Source organism: Bombus impatiens, unplaced genomic scaffold (assembly GCF_000188095.3).
Source record: "Bombus impatiens unplaced genomic scaffold, BIMP_2.2 scf_0049, whole genome shotgun sequence".
Classification (NCBI taxonomy): domain Eukaryota; kingdom Metazoa; phylum Arthropoda; class Insecta; order Hymenoptera; family Apidae; genus Bombus; species Bombus impatiens.
In genome coordinates this window covers 831140-853340 of record NT_176468.1, presented here as the reverse complement: position 1 = coordinate 853340, position 22201 = coordinate 831140, and the positions used below count along the sequence as shown (strand labels likewise).

Below are 22201 nucleotides of genomic sequence, written 5' to 3'. Positions count from 1 at the left end.
AATACACTCGACAAGCCAAGAACGTTCCCACTGCGCAAACACAAGTGTCAAGAGCTAGCAGAATCAAAGTACACTTCGGCGGAATTTGTATGCCGGAAAGTGAAAAGGAACGTCAGTGGACAGAAACTTGTGCGCTTTAAAAATCAGGTGTCTGGTCGTCACGGGGCAACGGGTTCAACGTTTGACCCCGAATCACGTTAAACACTTGATTTTCTTTTTCTACGAAGAACGATCATACAGACCTCCAAAAAATAGGAGCAAAGAAAGCAGATAATAGGTGGGAGAGCTGAAGAAGTACAATTTATGAGTTAGTGGAAATTAACGATTCGAATTAAAAAAGAGGGAAAAAAGAAAACGAGAGAAAGACGAGAAAGGCAAAAAACAGTGTAATTTATGGGTTACAGAAAATTAGGATTTGGAGTAAAAAAGAGGCTTTCAAATATTCAAGAGTGTTAAAGTCACCCTCATTACGAATAATTCATAAAGTTTATCGCTGCGAACATTAGTCCACTATGAACTCGTAACATGTTTCAGAAAGGACAATCATTTCGATTGATTTTGTATCGATCTTTGTTGGTTTGCTCAAATTACTAAAAATTAAATACCAATAAAAACCAATCGTTACCAATTAACGCAATAATAATTACCAATTAGATTCCCAAATGATCGCACGAACGCCACAGGGTTGGCCCAGGTCGTTCTCCAACGTATATGAGCCGAGATTGAATATCCCCGACAGATATTAATAAAATATAGAAAATTATATCTTTTTGTCGTTTCTCGTTGTTCCATATTCGTCAGAAATACAGTATTACAAAATTTAAGGAAAAGATATCTGAAGGAATATAAACTTGAGGAGTGAGCAGAACAGGGTCAAAGGATGCAGTGACGCAAAGGTTGATAGACACATTAAACGGGAGACAAAACGACGAGAGGCGGAATGAATTTGATTTTACACACGTTAATTACACGTGCACCAACGTTGGGCCGAGTGGTAGTTAAATACCCTGGCCCGATCGATTCGTTTACCTTAATTGTCGCCGGTTATCCGTTAACGAGCCTGTCGTTTTCTGTCAGCCCTATTGGCAGCTTGCCAGTGGCCCTTTTAAACCCGCCAGCAGGCCTCGTCGATTGGATATTGTGGTGAACTGCTGCAGCTGCAGAAAAGACTTGCATGTGCGCACTTGCATGCCTAAGGCGGGTCCAGCTTGGCCTATGTATCGGGGGCAAAAACAATAAATATCGTAGTCATCGAGGAGTGACGAGTGGAGAAAGGATAAGCAAAGAGAGGGATGTGATTTCGGCACCTTTGAACCTTTTTCGCAACTTTGTTTAAAATTCAGAATGAAGGGAGAAAGGAGAGAGAGAGAGAGAGAGAGAGGGAGGGGGAGAGAGAATGAGCGTGAAGATTTATTTGTTTTTACCAAGGTAATAGCAAACTGGGAATCGTAATTGCTTGCCACTTTATTGCTATTTTTTCTGAATAAGTTTAGTACTACTATATGTATATTGACTTAATGGTGTTAATTAATTTCTTCTATTTTTCATGACTCGTGATTGTACTCGCCACCTTGTTACTATTTTTTGTGAATGAGTTCAATTATTATTATTTTGTATATATCGAAGTGCTAATCAAGATATTTTTATCGTTTAGATATTAATTTTTCATACGTAAACAAAATACTTATTTGTATGTTCATTGCTATATGTATATCGATGTTCATTTATTGTACGCTTGATAATGTATTAACATTGAAAATTGTATATTATTGTACGAAACGCTTATTATTTTGCAAAAGTTTTATACATTAATCTGATTCAAGTAGAACAAGGTAACAGTTATTTTAAACATTATTGAGGAAAAGGTGATTTAATAAAAATTAAATTTTATTTAAATGGCAGCCAATTATCAATAAATCTCAAAGAAATTTCTCAAAAATTGATATGAAGAACTGAAAAAACTAAAGAATATTAATGTTTAATTGTTCTGATTGCGAATAAACATTATAAATGATTAAAATTTTCTTCGGCTTCCAGTAACCATCATCGATTACGAATATTTTTTGTACTTACATTTAGCTAAACAAATTTTTTTTTGTGATTACGTTCGACTATTTTCAAAGTTATTAATATTACTAGTAATTAGTATTTGACAACATGAAAACATTTAATTATAAAACTTATCTATTTTATTAAACAAAACACCGATATGAAAATATATGAAACAAAGAATAAGATAAAAGATACTGTAGTACGATATTTTTATTAACTCTCGTAACAATATTGTAATACAATCTTTTATCCTGTTCTTTGTTTCATATATTTTCATACCGTTTTTTTTCTTAATAAATATATACGTTTTATAATTAATTCTTCTACGTTATCAATAATTATGTATCTACTAATTATAAATTATGTTAATAGCAATCAACAATAGTCGAACGTAACCAGAAAATATGGTTACCGTTGATAATGGTTATCGGTAACCAAAATTAAATTTCCATTATCGATAATAATTATTCGTAATCAAACTAAAATTCCCGTCATCGATAATGATTACCGGTAATCAAAAGGATTTTAATTATTTATAATCGTTATTCATAACCAAAATTTTTCTTAATTCAAAATATTAACTCTTATGCCGTAGAATTTAGAATTTAGTTTTAGAATTTGTAACAGTTACAGCAGATAAAATTTATAACGGTGTGATATCTGAATTCAAGTCAATTTCGACATAGTCGTAACATCAGACCATATACTGTAACGTGAGATCCACAATAGTGAATACAGAAAGTAGAACTTCAGGTTAAGAAACCTAAGATGCTTCTTGACATCTCTCCTTGACACTTTCTTCTTCTTTGAATTTTATTGAATATTTTTATTTTTCTGAATCCCATATTCAGATAAAAATTAACAATTTTAATAATCATGTCGTGATATTGGGCCATGAAAATCTCAAACATTTCTAAATATTCCAACTAAGGGAAATATAGAATATTATCGTAGATTAGATACGCATACATCAATACGTACATATAGTAACAAAAAAACATATATTTCGATTTCACGATTATAGCAAATTTCTTCCAATAGAACATCGAACGACTAGGTTTGACTAGGCTCAAAGAGAACGATTTACGTACATCCGTCGTTACGTCTCGATTCACCGAGTGATAACGCGAATTAATCAGAGATCCGATTAATCGTCGACTAATCAGCCGGTGTGGAATACTCTGTCCGATTATTCTAGACCATGAATCTCAATTCCACGCTATAGAGAAGGCGATCACGAACGTCATCGACGAAAAATCTAGAGACGAATGATCTTTGGGATGATGCAACATGACATTGACTTTTACAAACATCACCTTTCTCTTTTCTGAGACTTAATCCAGCATTGCTTCCTCTTAACTTTCTGATCATCAATAGAATCAGAATTTTGTGGAAACTTCATTTATACGTAGTTTGAGAAAAATGAAGGACGATAGTGATATTTATCATGCAATTGTATGTGAAATTTTGTCTCTTAGAAATTTATGATAATATATGATCATAAATTAACAAACAATAAAATTCCTCAGGCTTGTCTATCGGCTTTACATGTTTTTGATCGTTTTTAATCGTTTTTAATTGATTGGGTAGAGCATTGGAAAAATGAAGATTGGTTTATTTTGTGTTTACAATTGATTCTTTTATAGAAATAGAATCGATGAGAATTTGTTCTTGGTGAAATAAGAAATGAAAAAATATTGAACGATCGCTCATCTGTCTGTTGCTTCTGCAATTTTCTAGTCAAATTGTTTTTCTATTTATTTTAATTATTTTCCTATCCATTGTATATTCTTTAACTTGGCTTATAATTTCCCTATAATTATTTTTAATAATATAACAATCAATTTCTCAATAGACTTACATTTTTAGAACAACAAAGCGTATAATAATAAAAAGGGTCATAAATCCTTATCATAAATCCCTAAACGGAGAGCTTGGAATTTTCATCGTTGCATAAATTCTGGAAATAAAGTTTTTTATTTCAATGCACACAATACGCCTCTCCTGATTTTTTTTTATTCAAATCGCAGAATATTTAACACTTGGAAGATTAATTACTGAAAAATTTACTACCAGATTAAAAGATTAATTACTACGATAACCAAATTTTAATTTTCCTTGTATCCTAGATAAACAATTCTCAGTTTTAGGAAAATTAAAAAAGTGACTAATTGTAAAAGTATTAATATTCTTGAAAACACTGTTCTATTCAGTGTATTATCATTGTTGGCGCCTATAACGCCACTAACAATACTAATTAATGAGTGATTCTCTTCAAGATGTCATCTATAGATGTTTTCCTCGATATCGATGGAAATCAACAAGAATAAATAGTCGTCGGCACTGTGATTCGTTTTCTATGTCGCATATTCAACGAAGCTCCCATCTCGAAATATTTACGCTTTAAACAACTTTTAAACACTTGCTGTTTACCAGGAATTCATTAAAAAGATTGGCACTAATCGGTAATTCGGTTCTCCCGCGATTAGTCTTTCTCAGAATAGTTTGCATAATACTTTGTCATCTCCTTTCTTTGTCTTGTTTGAAATATATCAAAAAATTTATATATGTAACAGCTGTTTACATGCTATTTTAGAAGAACGTAATCAGTTTTACGCGTGTTGTTGAAATGTTTTATGACTTTCTGCTGCGTTAAAGCGCAACACGTTCCGAAAAATTTGAATATTAACCAAGAATAACTGTTTGTATTATCCGAGCAGCTTTTATTTTTTTCAATTTGTAATTAAAATCTCGTGTAATCACCTTTGAAGCTCTTTTATAAAAATTCAAATAATTCTATGCTTACTATTGAAACGTTGTACGACGTCATGGTGGATGGCAACGTTACAAGAAATATTAAGCAAGAAGTTCCTATTAATTAAAGAAATATATTTTTCTCAATTTGTAATTCAAACAAGATAAGTTGAAAGCAAGATCAAAGTTCCAAAGGAATAGTGGTTATTTCTTTGCTACAGTGGTTATTCCTTTACAACCAAATATCTTACTGTAATTTTGTTCGATTTTAGAATCATATTAAAGTTCTTAATCCGTGGAATTTTAATGATATAATCAGATTTAATAATTGTTAAAAAATTAACAAGTATTTCGAATGAATTAAAAGGCAAATTTTCTCTAGTAAGTCTTCACGTTAAACAATCTAAGATACAACATCGTTCAAGATAAAACACTTTTTAATCATGCATGTATCATTAAATATTCAAAAGCACGGAATCGTTTTGTTTCGTGTGCGTTAATGGACGAGAAACGAAACTGGGCTAAGAACAGAGTCGAACTGAAAAATCGAACAGCGCATTGTGCCGATTAAAGGCGTTCATTATCGGCGTTGTTTTTGCTGGTCTAAAATCGAAGACACTTCCAGCAAGTCGTAGCTCGTTATCGCGACCCAAGATCAGCAGATTTTTCGAAGATAACCTTCGAATTAGAAGAAGGTTAGAACCTCTTACAGGCAGTTAGAATCTTCTTAATAGGAGACTTCGTTAACCGATCTTGTTTTTGTGCTGTAAATTACTCGATTCCCATTAACTCTTGGCATACTAAGATGGGATGGACGACGTTCTTTGTTAGGATTTTTTTTTATCCCTGTACAGCGAGGTACTATAAAACGTAATTGGTTTTAGGATCTCATTCGTTGCAACTTCTATTGTACATTGTCAGCCTTAAATATCAGGACATCCACTCGTTATACATTTATTGGAAAACTTATTTATAGCAATTTTATTGCTCGAAAAATACTTTATCCGTAGATTGTTAGATTGTTCTTTAAGCTATTGGTCAGGTAGTACAGATACTTCTAAATTGATAAAGAGAAGAGAGTAGTTAATTAATACGAGAAGTACGTCTATATTTTTGAAATATTATTATGCTAATTTATTTATTATTACGTTATTGCACTATTATGTTGTATGAATATTCTTCGTGTCACGATGTTTTTTACTCGTCATTGTGTAAGAATGATAATGACATTGTATGGTTCTTCTATTACATAATGTGGGTCTTTTTTACAACGATGAATATACCTTTCTTAGAAATATCTTCCAAGGATAGAACCTCGTGAACTTTGTAGCGTGGCGTCATCCTATGAATAACGTGATTATAGGAAATTAAGAATAAAATCAGAAAATTTGTTACTTAAAGGAGAATCGCAAGATACGTGTAAATCGCAGAAAATAGACGAAAAATATCGACGACTGTTAATATGCAGAAAAGTTTCTCTATCTCGATCTTTCCGAACGAAGAAACATACATATTTTCACTGTTTATGAGATAATTATAGTCTAATTTAATTTTTCGCTTAATCTTTTCTTTCCATTTTTAAATTCTCAAATGTGTACTTAACAACTTTCATTTCAATATTTAATTGAAATGGAGAGATAAAGTGACGAAATTGAAGGACTTCATCGCAAACTTTATAATTGAATATAATATGAATTTGCCACGTCGTTTCGAGAGCCTAAATAAACAATCAAGGATTAAATATTTCTGTATTCATCAAGTTATGCATTTTGGGATACGGGAAGACTGTAATTAGCAAGATATTAGGCTCGTTCAGATTGGCAGAGAATATACTGTCTGGATGTTAAATATTCGTCGCGCAAAAAAAAAATCACGTACGAATAGATCTATCGTCTTTTAGGTTTTCGCTTATTGTACGTTTCATATTGAACACACAGTATAGACTTTTACATTGCAAAGTAATGTAATTTATTGTCAATCCTCTGTAAATAAGCTCATAATAATTTCAATTCTAAACTATCAATGTTTTTACTGAATATTTGAAATTTTTTTTAATGAAAATAAAAAGTCGGAGGAGAGAATTTCGAGTTCTATTTTTTATTATTCCCTTGAACTGGCCTGATATAAAATTCTTCGGTAGTTTTGAAATTTTGAAATAGCGATGACGTTTGTCTGTTGCTGTTCTACATTGCTAGGGTTTTCTCCTCTTCTCTTCTCCTTTCATGAATAACAATAAACAAGAATGAAATATAACTTGTTTCATCAATCATATCTTATTGCAGAATTATTCCAAAAAATGCGAGAAATCATTTCATAACTACCGCGAATATTTCCAAAAATAAAAGAAATAGAAGAAATTGCTGTTTTGAGTAGGAATAAAAACATTATAAAAACAACGATGAGCAGCATTCTCAATTCTTCTTTAATCCAAAGAAACTTAATAAGTTTATTTAGATTGGATCGGCTTACGAATTCTGAATGCTAAAGAAAACAGATTATTTACAAAAAGATATCATGCAATAAACTTGAGAAACGCAAATCACTATAACAACTTTATGAGTAATAATCATAAATAAATGTTTTCGTTTTATTTCTTTGAAAAAAAACCAGATGGATATTTTTTATATTTCATAATTTACTGTCATTATATAGATAAACCATTCGTTTTTATAAAATTACATCAAGTTTACCTTACTCTCACACTTATTATTAATTACCTATTTATACTCGATAATGCACATAAATAATGTCAGTAAACATGATGTAAAATAGGAATTAATATAATTATCGACAAATGTTTATTTAACTTTATGATTGTAATGGATGAAAGTTCAACAGAATAAGCAAATACAATTACATAGTACTGTTATTATGTACTGCTATTACTATTACTATTACTTTATAATTTACTATCATTAATTGTATAAATATTTATTTATTATACCATAGATCAATGTCTTAAAGATGTACTTTTGAACTAAGGATATCTGCTTCCGTACATTCATTATCAATGATTACTCATTAGTTTCTAATCATTTACTATTGCTATATAAATATCTTATACTATATGCACTAATATCTTTCTAGAATTATATTACACCTTGGAACCAAGATTATCTATACCTCTAAATCATGAGATCTAATTGGTGTGTCCTAGTTCGAGGCCGGACCATCGTGAATTACCCTAATCTCGCTAAATTTCTGGTCGACCGGTTCAGTGACCTAGCCAGAAACTTTCTATGGCGGATTTATAAATGTTAACGCGTCTATTCTGCGCGTGTACAAGCGTGTAACAGGCCCAGGAAACCGTTATAGCTCGTGGGTCGTCGTTATATTCGTGACGTCGAACAACTGTCCTCGTTTGTGTAAAAATTACACGCGTGAATACAAAGTCGTTCGTTCGTTGAATAAATAAATGTCTTTGTGCTTTTTGCATTTACAAGTCTGAACATCCCTTGAATATTAAGAGAATCGTTTGAAATAAAATCGCTCGATGTAACAGACGGTGCTTTTTATGGAAAGATGCGCAGACATCGTCTCGTTACTGCATCTGACCATGAAGTTCTGGATGTACTTACACGAAGGATAGACTGCGAAATAGTATGGGATAAAGTGAGAATTCGTAGAGAACAAATCTGAATTGGTTAGCATAAATTAATTCGCACTTGATATTCTTATATTTCGTGTAATATCGTAAGTTGAATTAATTAATTTTAGATTACTTGAATTTAGATTAATTTTATTTAATTTTGGGTTAATAAATTCCCTGTATTTTCTCTTACAGACAAAATGCTACGTTTAGAAAAATTGTACGTTTTCAAAAGCCTAATAGTATGGTATTAAAAAAACTTGATTACGCGTCCATTTCATAGAGATGAAATTTCTTATTCCAGAATTTTAGATTTTCAAAATTTAATAGCAAAATATGAAAACATTTTTAATAGTAGAATATATTTTAAAGATATACGAATAATAGTAAGATATGAAGAAATTTTACACATGGGTAATCCCAATATTTTCGTATGATAAATATTATCCACTGCGAAGTATTTATCGATAAAATCATGAAACCTGATTGGATGGAATAAAGGATTCGTTAGATGTCTTGTTCAAAAAACTCTACAATTATCTTGAATCTCTGTTCGAGAGGAAGACCTTCGAACGTACTCTTTTGTTTTTGAGGCCGAGTCCAGCCGGTGGAACTTGGCCACCGACCAACTTTCACGTTTGTCGTGTATTATTATCGGAAGTATTGTTATCTGGCCTGAAGTGTACAGCCATTGTTCGCGTGCACGTGAACGGATACAAGAGCCTACACTAGACTTTCGCCGGATGCTGTGGCTTTAAGGGACGACCCTTCGGCGTTTGTTTCAAAGTCGGCCGCGTGAACGAGATCGAGATAGTGCATGTTACACTGATCCATATTTGTCAAATATACCCATGGAAAGATCTTTCAAATAAATCGAAATACTCTCAACGCTAAGAAGCTAAAACTTTAATAGAAGTATGTTTCTTCGAACTTGAAAATGATTGCCATTTTCCTAAACGTTCTCCTTAATTGAGTATTTATCTTTCTGTGGGAACATGTGTGAAAATTCTACAAATTTGAATAAAATGTCCGATTAAATCAAGCTGGTTTTTTGTTAGAAAAATTTCTTTTTGTTTTTCTTTTTATTCGAGTACCTTGGATTTTGATATAAATTATCAATAATCAGTATCATTTAAAGAAAAGATAATCAGTATCGTCTAGATCAATGAATTCGAAATATACTGTAAGAATCAGCAACGAAAGAAAGAATCGCAATATTATGAAGAAGACTGTGCAGTTACCGATGCAGTGCGTTATCAAATGCATATTACGTGAACGATTATTATAAATATCAAATGCGTGACTATGCTCTTTTACGCGATACAACGTAGGCAAGCATCGTAATTGCCTTAACTGCACGTGTATATTTTATCTGATTAGTACGAACGTACTCTCTATTCATCAAGCGCATTGAAAAGATTTTAATCGGATTTTTTACGTTCACTAGACGCGTTTCTATAGATTTTTGGCTATCTGCCAAAAGTCTGGTTGTAGAAATTGCTTAGATTTTACGTAAGAATACAGAGCGAGCGATTTTCTCAGTGTCCAAAAATAATTTCTCCATCAAAATCTGATCCATCGTCGGAATCGATAACGCAAGATTCTTTGGCTCTGCATTTTATCTCTCGAAAACATATTTTAATCTTGGCGATAAACGATCGACGCGATAATATTGAATCGTTAATCATGATTTCAAATTATATTTCGCGTTTTAATTCGATTATTCACCGATCTAAGAATACTAAAGTAAAAAGAGAATGAACTTTCATGAAAGTTATAAGGCTTCTTGAAGAGTGTTATCGGGTAGATTGAAAAATTGAAAAATTTCCCCCACTCGTTTACTGTATCGATTTAATTGTTTTTCAATGAACACTTGGCTGGTTATTGCTTCTTATATCTTCAACTTCGATGAATTCGACGATAGTATGAAAAGCGATAAGGATGTAACGAGTATATATATACATTATTAGCATTATATCAGTAATATAATAATAGCTGTTTCGATAAATACCGTATTATACATAATATGTTACTGCAATAGAATATCATCGTACAATGCAAAGCAACAATTTAATACACTATTTTTATTTTTAGACTATTTTATTTTTAGACAATACACCATTTTTCTCTATTCTCTCTATATCTATGCTTCGTAGTTTTTCTTAGGTATTTCCTTTCTAATAATTAATTTAAGTTAATCGATTGTACCTCTGCCAAGTAAAATCTCTATTTTGCTGTTCAATAAATTCCTATCTCTTAAATACGGGGACAAATTATATAAATAACACGTAAAAAAAAATTTCCAATGTCTCTATGTCTACATGGTTTTATTTGGATAAGTACATTAGGAAACTGCGTATGGAAAGCTTTCTCTTTTCCTCTCTCTCTCTTCGTTATCTTTTATGTGGCAACTATTTCTATTGATATCGTAGTAAATCGTAAAAAAGATGATTATCGGAAACGATGTATATTCTAGTAAAAAGCTATTATAATTTCATCAAGACTATCTATAAAATTGCATCAGCAAAATAATAGTCACCTCGGCATACCACACATAAGTAAGTACCTCTTATGATAAAACTACGGATACAAAATCGCTCTAATACTGTAATAAGATTGCACTAATTCTATAATAATACTACTTTAATCATTTTAATAGACATTGCAATAAATCTTCTAATAGATATCACAACAATAAATTATTATTATTATTATACAATATAACAATATATTATTATTATTATTATACGTAATAATATATGTATATAATATTTTTTCTTTCTATCTGTTTAACTTATTCTTATTTCTTCCTCTTTTATTGTAATTTTTATAACAATACTACGCTCGTCGTTTTATTCTATTTTTGCAATAAATCTGGCAATTGATAGAAAGGAAGCAAGTATCGCGATAAAGATGCAATTTTTTATGCAAAGTTTCTCATTTCTTCCAAAAGAGAAGAAAAGAAAAAGAACGAGGAAGTAGATATAAGAAGTGTGACCAAGAAAGCCTCGAGATTCTCAAACGTGACTACTATTTGTCGCTAGGCGAATGAAATTTTATCAGATGACGCGATCATGCGTAGTAAACCGCAGTCTGGATGATTAACCGCGCGTACACGGGCATGTAAGACATATGACCGATTCGCAAACCGTCTAGGAATAGTGCAATACAATGGAGAACAACAGCTTTACCAAGAGAAGTTAACGAGGACTCCACGAACAGTCAACAACACGTTGCGCAACTTTTATAGTCGCGCTACGTACTTACATCACTGCAAAGAAGCACTAGTGGATATACATTTATTGTTAAATTCATCTGCATTCAGATAATTAACTGTGTCATTAATAAGAGTCGATTAATGTTGAACAACATAATTAGGAACCAAATTCATTCTAACCTTCTGTAAGCACCTATTATGGGATAGTGTTGGTTGCGAGAATTGGAATTATTCGCAAATTGTTCTCAAGTTTAATGAATATTTCCATTTATGAATTGACAATTATTATTCATAAGTTTCATAAATATTGGTATCTATCGATCATTTATTTATGAATGATATTACTGAAACTTATACATTATGTTAAGTTATGCTGTGATTCTTATAAAAAATACAAAGTTTTATTACTTTTTGTATGTAACGTACTAATCGGGATAGATTTGCCAAACTTTTCATTGTTTTCATAGCTATGTGAATGTTTCTAAATCGATAACTATAATTGTTCTTAATTTATGCAAAGACAAGTTAAACAATTTATAACACAATATTGTTCGATATCAACAAAATTCAATATAACGGATATCGAATGTCAATGAATTTTTTTCGTCGTTTTGATGCTTTGAGCATTAACAATATGTATGTTGATGATATTAAAAAATACGAGAGAGCTATGGAGATCGAAGAAACTTTATTTTCTTTGAAATTCGATGCTTCTCAAGAATAATTAGAGGGACTAATTACACAGCGTTAAGGGGTTAAAAATTACTTCCTCTACAAAGAATTATCATGATCTCTTTCTAATTATTTCTTTTTTTTTCCCCTTATAATTTTGATCAGTCTATAGGTGATGCTACGTACTTAACATTTCCTCATAGTAATTGGAAAAAAGTTTCTAGTATAACAGAACAAGCTTGTAGCGGCATGAACCTATTTCATGAGCACGCCGGAACGAGGAGACTTTAAGCACACTTTCATAGCGAAGTTCGCCAGCAACTTTTCGGTAAAAAGTTTATCAACGAGATAGAACCGAGTACCGAGATAGGACAGGAACGCGAGCCACCCTATTTCTTAACAACTATGAAACAAACGCATTACGAAGTAGGTCGGCGTTCGTTTTAGAAGTGATAGAAAAATGGCATTAGATATATGTAGGGTTTTCTGAGAAACTTTTCTTTACTCATAAAGGAAGAGCTGATTGGAGCCAACGAAACGATAAAATTTAATATATGTGCTTCAAAAGTGTCTTAAAAATATAGTATACTTAAGTAGACAGAACAATTCACTGGCCTGTAATACAGGGCGCACATTTTAGACGTCAGTTTTAATTAAGAAATATGCATTGTATGGTGTACTAAAAAGAACACAATATCGCACAACGGATCATTTGTTAGTATTGTGCGAACAAACGCGTATAATTTGTGTTTATCGTTACTGTATTTTTCCCCCCGACTCCCCACTTTTAAATTATGTATTATAATTTACAATAAGCCTCTTGTTTTCCCGTTGCATTCTTCCTCGAATGCATTCTTAGTGATATACAGTTTGGCGTAAATACCAGATAAGAGAAATAGAAAAAGATCGATGAACAAAACGTGTCTTATTATTTTTCGATCGTAAGACGGTTCCGTCGTTCACCAACAAGGGTAGAAATAGAAATAGAAATATTTTCATAAAACTAGAGAAAATTGTTGATAAAAGTTGTTTAAAATATTACTTGATTTTTGAGTTAAACATTTTTTATCGTCTTTTTAACAATTATTTATACTGAAAAATATCTATTATATCTATTTAATTGTTCTAGTAAATTACAATGTTATTTTGCGAAATTACATAATTTTTTTTTTGCGTCTTAAACTATCTTTTTTGCGTCTTAAACTATCTTTTTTGCGTCTCTGTATACACCTACATATTCGTAATTGTTCTATTAAAGCGTTCAAGAGAATTCGAATCGAGTCTATCTCTTCTATCTGGAATTTAAAACTCATTTGTGACTAACACGGGTGCCGACGAGAGGCAAATTGGCGCGTAACAGCGCGTTCAATGGTTTAACACGATTATTGTATTAATTACATTTGCAATTATCCAAGCAGAATAAGCAGCAACAAGTAAGAGTCAATTACCTAAATTGTGCGCGCAAGGTAAACCGCGAACCATCTGGATTGCCATGTCACCACTGTTTTTCCCACTAGCTATATCTCATTTCGGTGATCTCAATCGTAAAACTGTCCGAAAAATTCCACCTCTTTTTTGCAACTGAATGATTCATACCTAATTATTCATATCCATCAGAATTCTGGGACGTCAGTATACACAGCGTGATAGTGTAAATTTCCTGAATGATCAAAGAAGAGAACACGATAGGTATTCATTTATATAAGCTTGTTAAACAATTTTGTCAAGAAATAACTTCTTTTTCTTGATTTATTAAAGCATGGTACACGATAATTGTACAATAATTTGATATAACATTAAGAGAGTTTGCTTCGAGATGAGAAACGTAGAATGTTTCTAAAATATATGTAGTTGAAACGATCGGAGATCTGTTTCCAAAGGTCTTTCTTTGTTAATTGTCCACGATCCTTAAAAGATGACCAAAATCGTATTTAGCTCACAGCATGCGTTGCCAATTTTAAACGTTTCGTCGATATTAATACGTATCGCATAGAACTGTCTATGTCTAAAAAATCAAAGACCCGAGTAATAATTGTTGCAAAAGAGAAAAATGAAATGAAGAGAAGAATCCCTATATGTGACATAAAAAACAATCTATATCTAGAGAGCTAAAAACTTTATTAATAATGGCAAAAGAGAAGGACAAGACAAGGAGAAGGGTAAAGCGAAAAAAGAAGAATCGGAAGATTCAAGAAGAAGCAAAATCTTATCCAAGCTGTTCAATTTGCCTGACGGCATATTGGAGACGATGCAAGTCCTCGCCAATTTCTCGTCAGGCCATCTCCTGTAATCGTATTCCCGAAGGTCGCCGATGATTAAGACTGCATCGTACACGGAATGTACGTAAAACCGTGGTGAATCGCCTCGCGTTAAGTGGGGAAAAAGGCCTGTATAAGCGGTTCCACGTGAAACGTGAACGTTTCGTGGATCACGTACGCCTTTTTCCTTCGAAGGAAATGAAACAACCTGAATATGGAAAATCCTGGTGCCGACCTGTTCTGCGCTGGTATATCGACGTTGGCACAATGAAAGTTACATAAGCTTCAACTTTGTTCGTCATGAAAAAGAAAAGGATGGAAGTAAAAGAAAAAAAAAACGGATCATACTTTTATTAGCCAGGAATTGTGCTTGCTATTGGATACTTTTACTTACTATTTAACTTACGATACATATATTAAATTTGTGTTGCGCGATGGCAAAATGAAGACACAAATATATTGTTAGTATTATTAGAATGTGAATCGCGAAAAAAGAGAAAAATAAAGCGAATCTTGTTTTTATCGTCCAATTACGTTACCTTTTTATTGTGTATTTTCGTGTCGAACGTGTATACGTGGGTGGTAAAACAGAGACACGGACATGTTATTACGTTATTGTGATCTGAGTCACGAAAAAGAAGGAAAATCAAGTGAATTCAGTTTTTAGTAACCAGACGCTACCAATAGATCATTTTCACTTGCAATATATCAAATTTGTATTTTAAAAATTTATACACCATCGCTCAAACATATTTGGACATAGAATTTTGTATAAGAAAATGAGTTCATAGAGCAAGAAAATACATGCAGTAATTAGTTAAATTTAATATCGAATAATACCGCCAGTAAATGAACTTACCAAATAAAGGAATATGTATGTATATGTATTCTAAGGAAAAATGAGACAATCAGCTACACATATCTTATAAGACATCTGTGGTATGTCAATCCATTAAAGACTGATCAAGGAATCGTCTCGGGAACACAATTTCACTGTTTTACGTTTTAACTGCGTACTCGTGAGAATCAGAATCACGAGAATACGAGAGTACGAGAATATCGTACTTAGAACTCGTACCACTCACAATCAATATATACATTCTACTATAATCTCAAAGTGAATATCATTCGAGTCGTTTCCATCAGGTGATCGTTAACTACGTAAGATTGAATCATCTAATAGTACTACATTTATATACAACGTAGTAATTAATAGGAAATAATCGTGTCAGGGTAGACGTAAATTTTTCATCTGTGTTTACAGAACGAAACGTTTTTTCCTTTCCCTATTTCTCGTGACACTTCGATCCTTCTCGAGTATATTGAAAAGAAAATTGCTAATGGACAGTATCATACACGTTGATAACAAAATTATTTGTTTTGGTATTATATGTTTGAATACGAGAATTTAAAGAACTATGAAAGTATCTGCCCAAGTAGTATAGATCGTGCTATAGTGTGACTTTATAGGGTAAAATCACCCTTTGGAAAAACGTAAAATCTTCTTTCTCGTCGATATCTTAAAAAAATTATAAGAAAATTGAATAAAAATCGTGGCATTTCTTATGTGTACAGAATGGTTGGAAACAATAGTAAAAAAGGTTTTGTTTGTAATATTTTAAATATTTTATAGCCAATTTTTAAATTCTTAAATTATTTTTGTCTTACTGATTCGTATACGTGTATACTTAATAGCTCTCATTTCTCAAATTATTATCTTATTATTCATTCATGTCACTGATTCCATATTTAGCGATTTATGTATTTAAATTTAGAATATTAATTTATATTTTGCTTTGAGCAAGATGTACTGCACACTTGACGTAACTACGATACTCTTGCTATCAACCGTAGAAGCCACTTGATAATTTCGCGACATCATTTTAAATGAAATTAGGTTTCGTAACTGATGCCGTGACTTTATTTCATTCACATCGAAGAACGTAGGAAGTAATTGGATATAACTTCTTATTTCATCTCCTTTTTTTTCATATTCAGTCTATATTTGTCTTTTCAAAAAACATGCTATCCATAACGATATATTTTAAAATATTGGTACTTGACAAGTCTCTCCTTTTTATTTCCACAATGGTTTATCAATAACGATTGCAATTGTTTTTAACATTAGTGACAAGATAAACAAAAGTGGTAATTTGAGACTAAGAGAAACGATAATTTATTTTATCAATCATTTTTTTAATTGGAACGATCTTCTGTCTGATTCGAGATTAACGAAATTGACGAGATTAATATTGATTGTTATTGAAACAGAAATATGATTGTGCGCATATAAAATCATACTAATGCGTTACATACAATGCAATATGTTGATTAAAAATTTTGTTCGGTAATGTATTGCTAAAAAAAAACATACAAAGAAGAAAAACATACGATTTCACAGTGAAATGTATCTCGATATATGTATAGATGTAGAAAGCGGATGCATCTGTGAGTGTCTGTGCGTGTAAGAAGCAGTCAACGAGTCGAAGGTGAAAACCATTGCGGAACCGTTGCCAAACCGTTAGGCTGCTTTCACACGGAGATACGCGTATCGCGATACATGTATCGTGAATTGCTTTCCGTGTGAATGTCGCCACTTGTTTTAATGTTTCGTCTGTTCCCTTCATACGAAAAGTATCCTTGCCAAGATACACGAAATGAGTATCACGACAGTGCGTTTCAGGAAAATCGTTGTGTGAACGCCTCCATTGGTATGTTCATATATGTTTGTACATGTTCATATATTCAGTATCTATCATACGCGCATCGCGACGATACGCGATCAGGCAACCGCGACTGGACGACCGCGACCACGACCAGGCTAATCGGTAGAGTCGAATCGAAAATGAAATAAACTAAAAAATCAAGAGTCGAATTGCTGAAGAAAGTCGAAAGTTGTGCGCGGAGTTTAACGGTTGCTCAGCGAGAGAAACGTAAGTGAGTTGCGATACCAAGTGTTGTAACCGATCGCGTTAATTGATATACTGTGGGTGTAAAAGCATTCGCACATTCTTTCAAACGGAATTTTAATAAAATGTTCAGCATGTATATAACATAAAATCTGCAAAATCTACTTTTGAAATTTTCATTATAGGCTCAAATGAAAAATTTGTAAAAAGTTACTTTTACTATTTTCTTCGCGAGTCCGATCGACTGTAACCTCCTCAAGAACTTTTTCCACGTCGTTTAGTAGACTAATTCTTCTAACTTCTCAGAAAAAGCTCAAATCTGGCCCAATTTTTGAAAAGTCGATCTATTTTAAAGAATGTACGAATGTCTTTCACGTCTGTCATATGTGTTAGATTGTTGTAAAAGTTTCTTTCGTTTTATAAGGAAATAATAGAACAAAATGGAAATGGATCACACATAATTCAATAAAATAATATAAAACAAAAAAAAGGTTGTGCGTTTATTATTTCCTTATGAAACGAAAGAAACTTTTGAGACAACCTAATACTTTTAATTATAATTATATTATACTTTAATCGCAAATTAAACATCGTTCCTCATTCACTCCTAATCTTAAATAAATCCACCGAAATAAACTATACTGAATAAAATTCCTATTTAATGTACGAATTTGAAATGTCCCTTTTTCCTTAATTTCAATGTTATATAGATAAGATTATCATAAGAAACGTGCATTGGAAGCAGCATATGCGCAAAATTTTTATTTCTTCTTGAGCACGTACAGATAATCATATTTCTTTTCACGATAAGAATGATTAATACCGTTCTTAACAATTACATAGAGCATAAAAATAACGTATTCTTAATATGCTTTTCTTGTCCATTAAAAATCGAAGAGAAATATGAAGAAACCGATGAAATCTACCAAAAATTAATCATCGCTTTATCGAACCTTACAATTAAATTCGACCAAGTACTAAACCATTTCAACGACACGCTGTTGCTGCAAAAAAAGAGAGAAAGAAGACAAGCATAAAATGTAAAACTGTAACAATGTAACGTAAAAACGTCTTGAACACTCGAAAATTTCGTTCACGTGAATCCGTGATCTTGAATCGTAGTTGATCCCAAAATCTTAGAAGATATTTGCAGATGACAAGATAGAGGAAACGTGTTTGTCAGTGAATTGGGACAAATCTGGCGCCGTTGAGGCAACATTCACGTCTTGAACGATATATTGCCCCCCCATTAACAACGTGTGACACGTGAAATACTCGTTGTCATTCGTTAGTAGCCAATCAATAGCTAATTCTTTTTTATCTCGTAAGTTTTCCTTCCTTTTTCTTTCTTTATCGTTAGAGTAATATGATTTGATTATTTGAAGTACCTTGGTTCTTCGGTTCGTGACATTATGTAATTTTCTTTTACGTTAATATATCGTGTGTATGTTGTATATAAGATATGCATGTGTGTATTGAAAAATAGAAATTGTAAAATAGGAAATTTACATAATCTTCCGCATTCTGAAAGTTAATCAATTATATCAGTATTAAGGAAGTATAGAGACTTCGAATTCCTACAGAAATACAAATTTCTAGAAATTTGTAAGAAATAATACCGAGTTTGTGGTTAGAGTGAAAAAGTTGAACATCTGTATTAATATTAAACTGAAAACTTCAATTTATATTTATTAAGAATTTTTAATATTTCAGGTATATATCTGAGTCTTTATTTACTATTAATATTAATATTAACATATTCCATTGAAAACCATATCTTACGATTTAATGTCTTAGAAATATTACACTGCACGAATTTTTCTACCTATTCTATTAACAATATTTCTCTATTTAAATTTAAATTTAAATAATCTTAAATCTATTTTCATTCACACAATAGATTTTTAATCATTTTATATCATTAAATAAAATTTTAATTCCAAGTATCTACGATAATAAAATTTCTATCTGTAATGGTACAATCAAGTAAAAATTTCAAGCTTTTCAGACGAGTATTTCTCTGAACTTCCCAATGAAGGTAAATTAAGATTGATCAAAATTTAGTTAAATAGATCCTTGAGTACAGCCTCAATTCCCAGTTATTCGGTACAATCCTCAATTGTTTCGAGTTATATATTACGAAGGCGTTCGCGACAGTTCCAACAGTTAATTTTAATTTTCCAATTGTTAACCTCTGTCGCTTCTACATTGTACTTCTGTTAAATTCATATACGTATTGTCTTATTGCAGTTCACGGAGCGCCGAGTTACGATGTCACTAGCGTTCAGTCACGATTGGAGACCAACGAGGTGATTCATAAAGTTAATAACAACCACCAACAGCCGGTCGATTTGAGAAACGATGATCGTGACGATGGGCAAACGCTCTATGTGATCGAGTTCGAGTCTGAATCGAACGAGAAAGAAGAAAGGAATAAAGGGAAAGACCCGTCTCTCGGTAAGTAGTGATTCATCTTTACGGATCTTAATTGAGAAAGTCAGAAGGGCGAAAATGATTTCTTCTATTGGTTTAAATAGTAGAAACGCGATACAAGTGACGAAACATTTAATTCGAGAATATCGTGGATACAATTAATTCTAATAGAGGAATCTATATATCTCTTACACTATTATTTTCTATACTGTGTTTAGTATAAGCTAAATTTTTATTTGATTCTGACAGAAAAACAATTAATAATACTCGATTGCTTACGTGTTGATTAATGTACATTAAAATGAATTTCTTTTACTTACGAGGAAAAAATTATGACCAGTTACAATCTTTCACTTTTAATGGAAAAATTGAGAATCGAGAACTATTATAAATTCGCAAAGCAATAGATATAGTACGAGAATAAGGATATAAAATAATAATTGAAAAGTATAAATATCAGATCGTGTAGTATTACAGAAAATTATAAATTGTAAATTAAATTATAAGCGTATTCTTGTTTCTTGCAGTATATATAAAGCACGATAATCATTGAAACAGATGATAATAAATCTAATCACTATTTATCAAATGTTAGCATTTATTTTAGGGTTGTACATAAATCTTGTATCCATCACTCTACGTACATATTTAATAGCACAAATTTAGATTGCTTGAAATGATTCAAGAAGTTGGAGATAGTAGATTCTAAATCACATTTTGATAGGATATTCGATTCTACATGTGTTCTTTAGTTTGACGATATAAATGCCTCGGAGCAATGAGAGGGAACACATTTTAAAAGGGAGAAATAAATTAATTCTTCCATACTTTAATTATCTCAAGTCACTTGACCGTTTCAATCATACAACAAACCATCTGTAAGACACCGGATTCTCAGTGAACAGATAAAATCAACAAACTAATGATCTCCCAATTACTTAACAATCTTAAGGTTTTAACCAACGCAAGACACGATTCTAATTTTATGCGCAGCATTTTATTAGTATCTTCTGTGACCCAACAGTGCGTATCAACGAGTTAACAACACGATCAGGCAACCGCTCGTTTGCATATAAATCTTGTATCCATCATTCCACGTACGTATTTAATAGCACAAATTCACGCAACACGATCGTTAGTGTCACGCATAAAAATTCGTTTGCCGATTTTAAAGGCTTTACTGATTATCTCGAAAACTTTTCTCGTAATTTATATTCCATCATCGTAGCAGGATCTTACACGAAACATTTCTGATCATTCGTGACCAAATTTGATGCCTTCGTTTGCTCAAAATTTCAACCTCGTACATTCTTTGGACTTCTTTTTTTATCTTTCTAGTATCTTCTTTCGACCAATACAGTTTTTTTCGTATAGTCAGTTCTATTTCAGTTCTTCTTCAGTTCCCTCTCTCTCTCTCTTTCTCTCCCAGAAATAATTTTATATTATTTTAATTTGTTTGAAATTGAATATTCCACTTATATTGTCTTTGACGATAAAAAGTAAAAGAGAGAAAAATATATAACCTTTTTCTTTTTGGAACAAAACCCATATTCTCAAGAAATTCTTTTGTGGAAGTATGCTGAAATTGTTGATCGATCTTATCACAAAAATTTGTTTAAATTCAAAGAATGAATATTAATACGAATGACATTTGATTTCTCCTTCGGTCAGTTGATTATCAATGTGAGACATCAGACGCATAATTGATTATTATTTATGTTTTCAAATGGTTAGTCGAACGTATTAATAGAAACTGATTATTTAATCGTGAATCACCGAATGTAATTTGCATAAGATCTTACGTACAAGCAACTAGTGATTGAAATAAATCAATTCCAGCATTGATTTAGCGTAAATCATTAAGGAATTTATTGCAGTAAACTAACTCTCCAAATGGTACCATAACGAAAGACGTCAGCAGAGTAAACCAATAACTGCTTCTCCTGTGTATCTGTCTGTAATCTATTGCTTTAGATTTACGTATATACCTACATATACGTTTCAGATCGCTTGCATGTTATTTTATTACGTGCATTTCTAAAATTTAACATATTCTAAAATTACCTATTTCCCCAAAATGAAACCAGTCGAAACTTAAACGATACACGTATGAAACAGTAAAATTATTATACAGTTAATTACATGAATGAAAATCATGTAAAATTTATCACATCCTATACACACAATACGCATCCTTTAAAATCCCCATCAAAATTAAATCCTACTCATAAATTACATGTATTAATATAATTTTATTTTTCAATAAACTTTCTATAGGATTGCCGCTGATTGCATATATGTAAATATATTACATAAA

The 22201-nt window shown here is 31.8% G+C and overlaps 1 protein-coding gene across 2 annotated transcripts in view; it reads left to right on the top strand.

Moving 5' to 3' along the window:
- LOC100748238 overlaps window positions 1–22201 on the top strand; it is a 32803-nt gene that overhangs the window by 6898 nt on the left and 3704 nt on the right. For both annotated transcript variants that reach the window (XM_003485237.4, XM_003485238.4), the window contains exon 2: window positions 19702–19908. In XM_003485237.4, the coding sequence (XP_003485285.1) occupies window positions 19702–19908 (207 nt within the window). The remainder of the gene's footprint in view (window positions 1–19701; window positions 19909–22201) is intronic.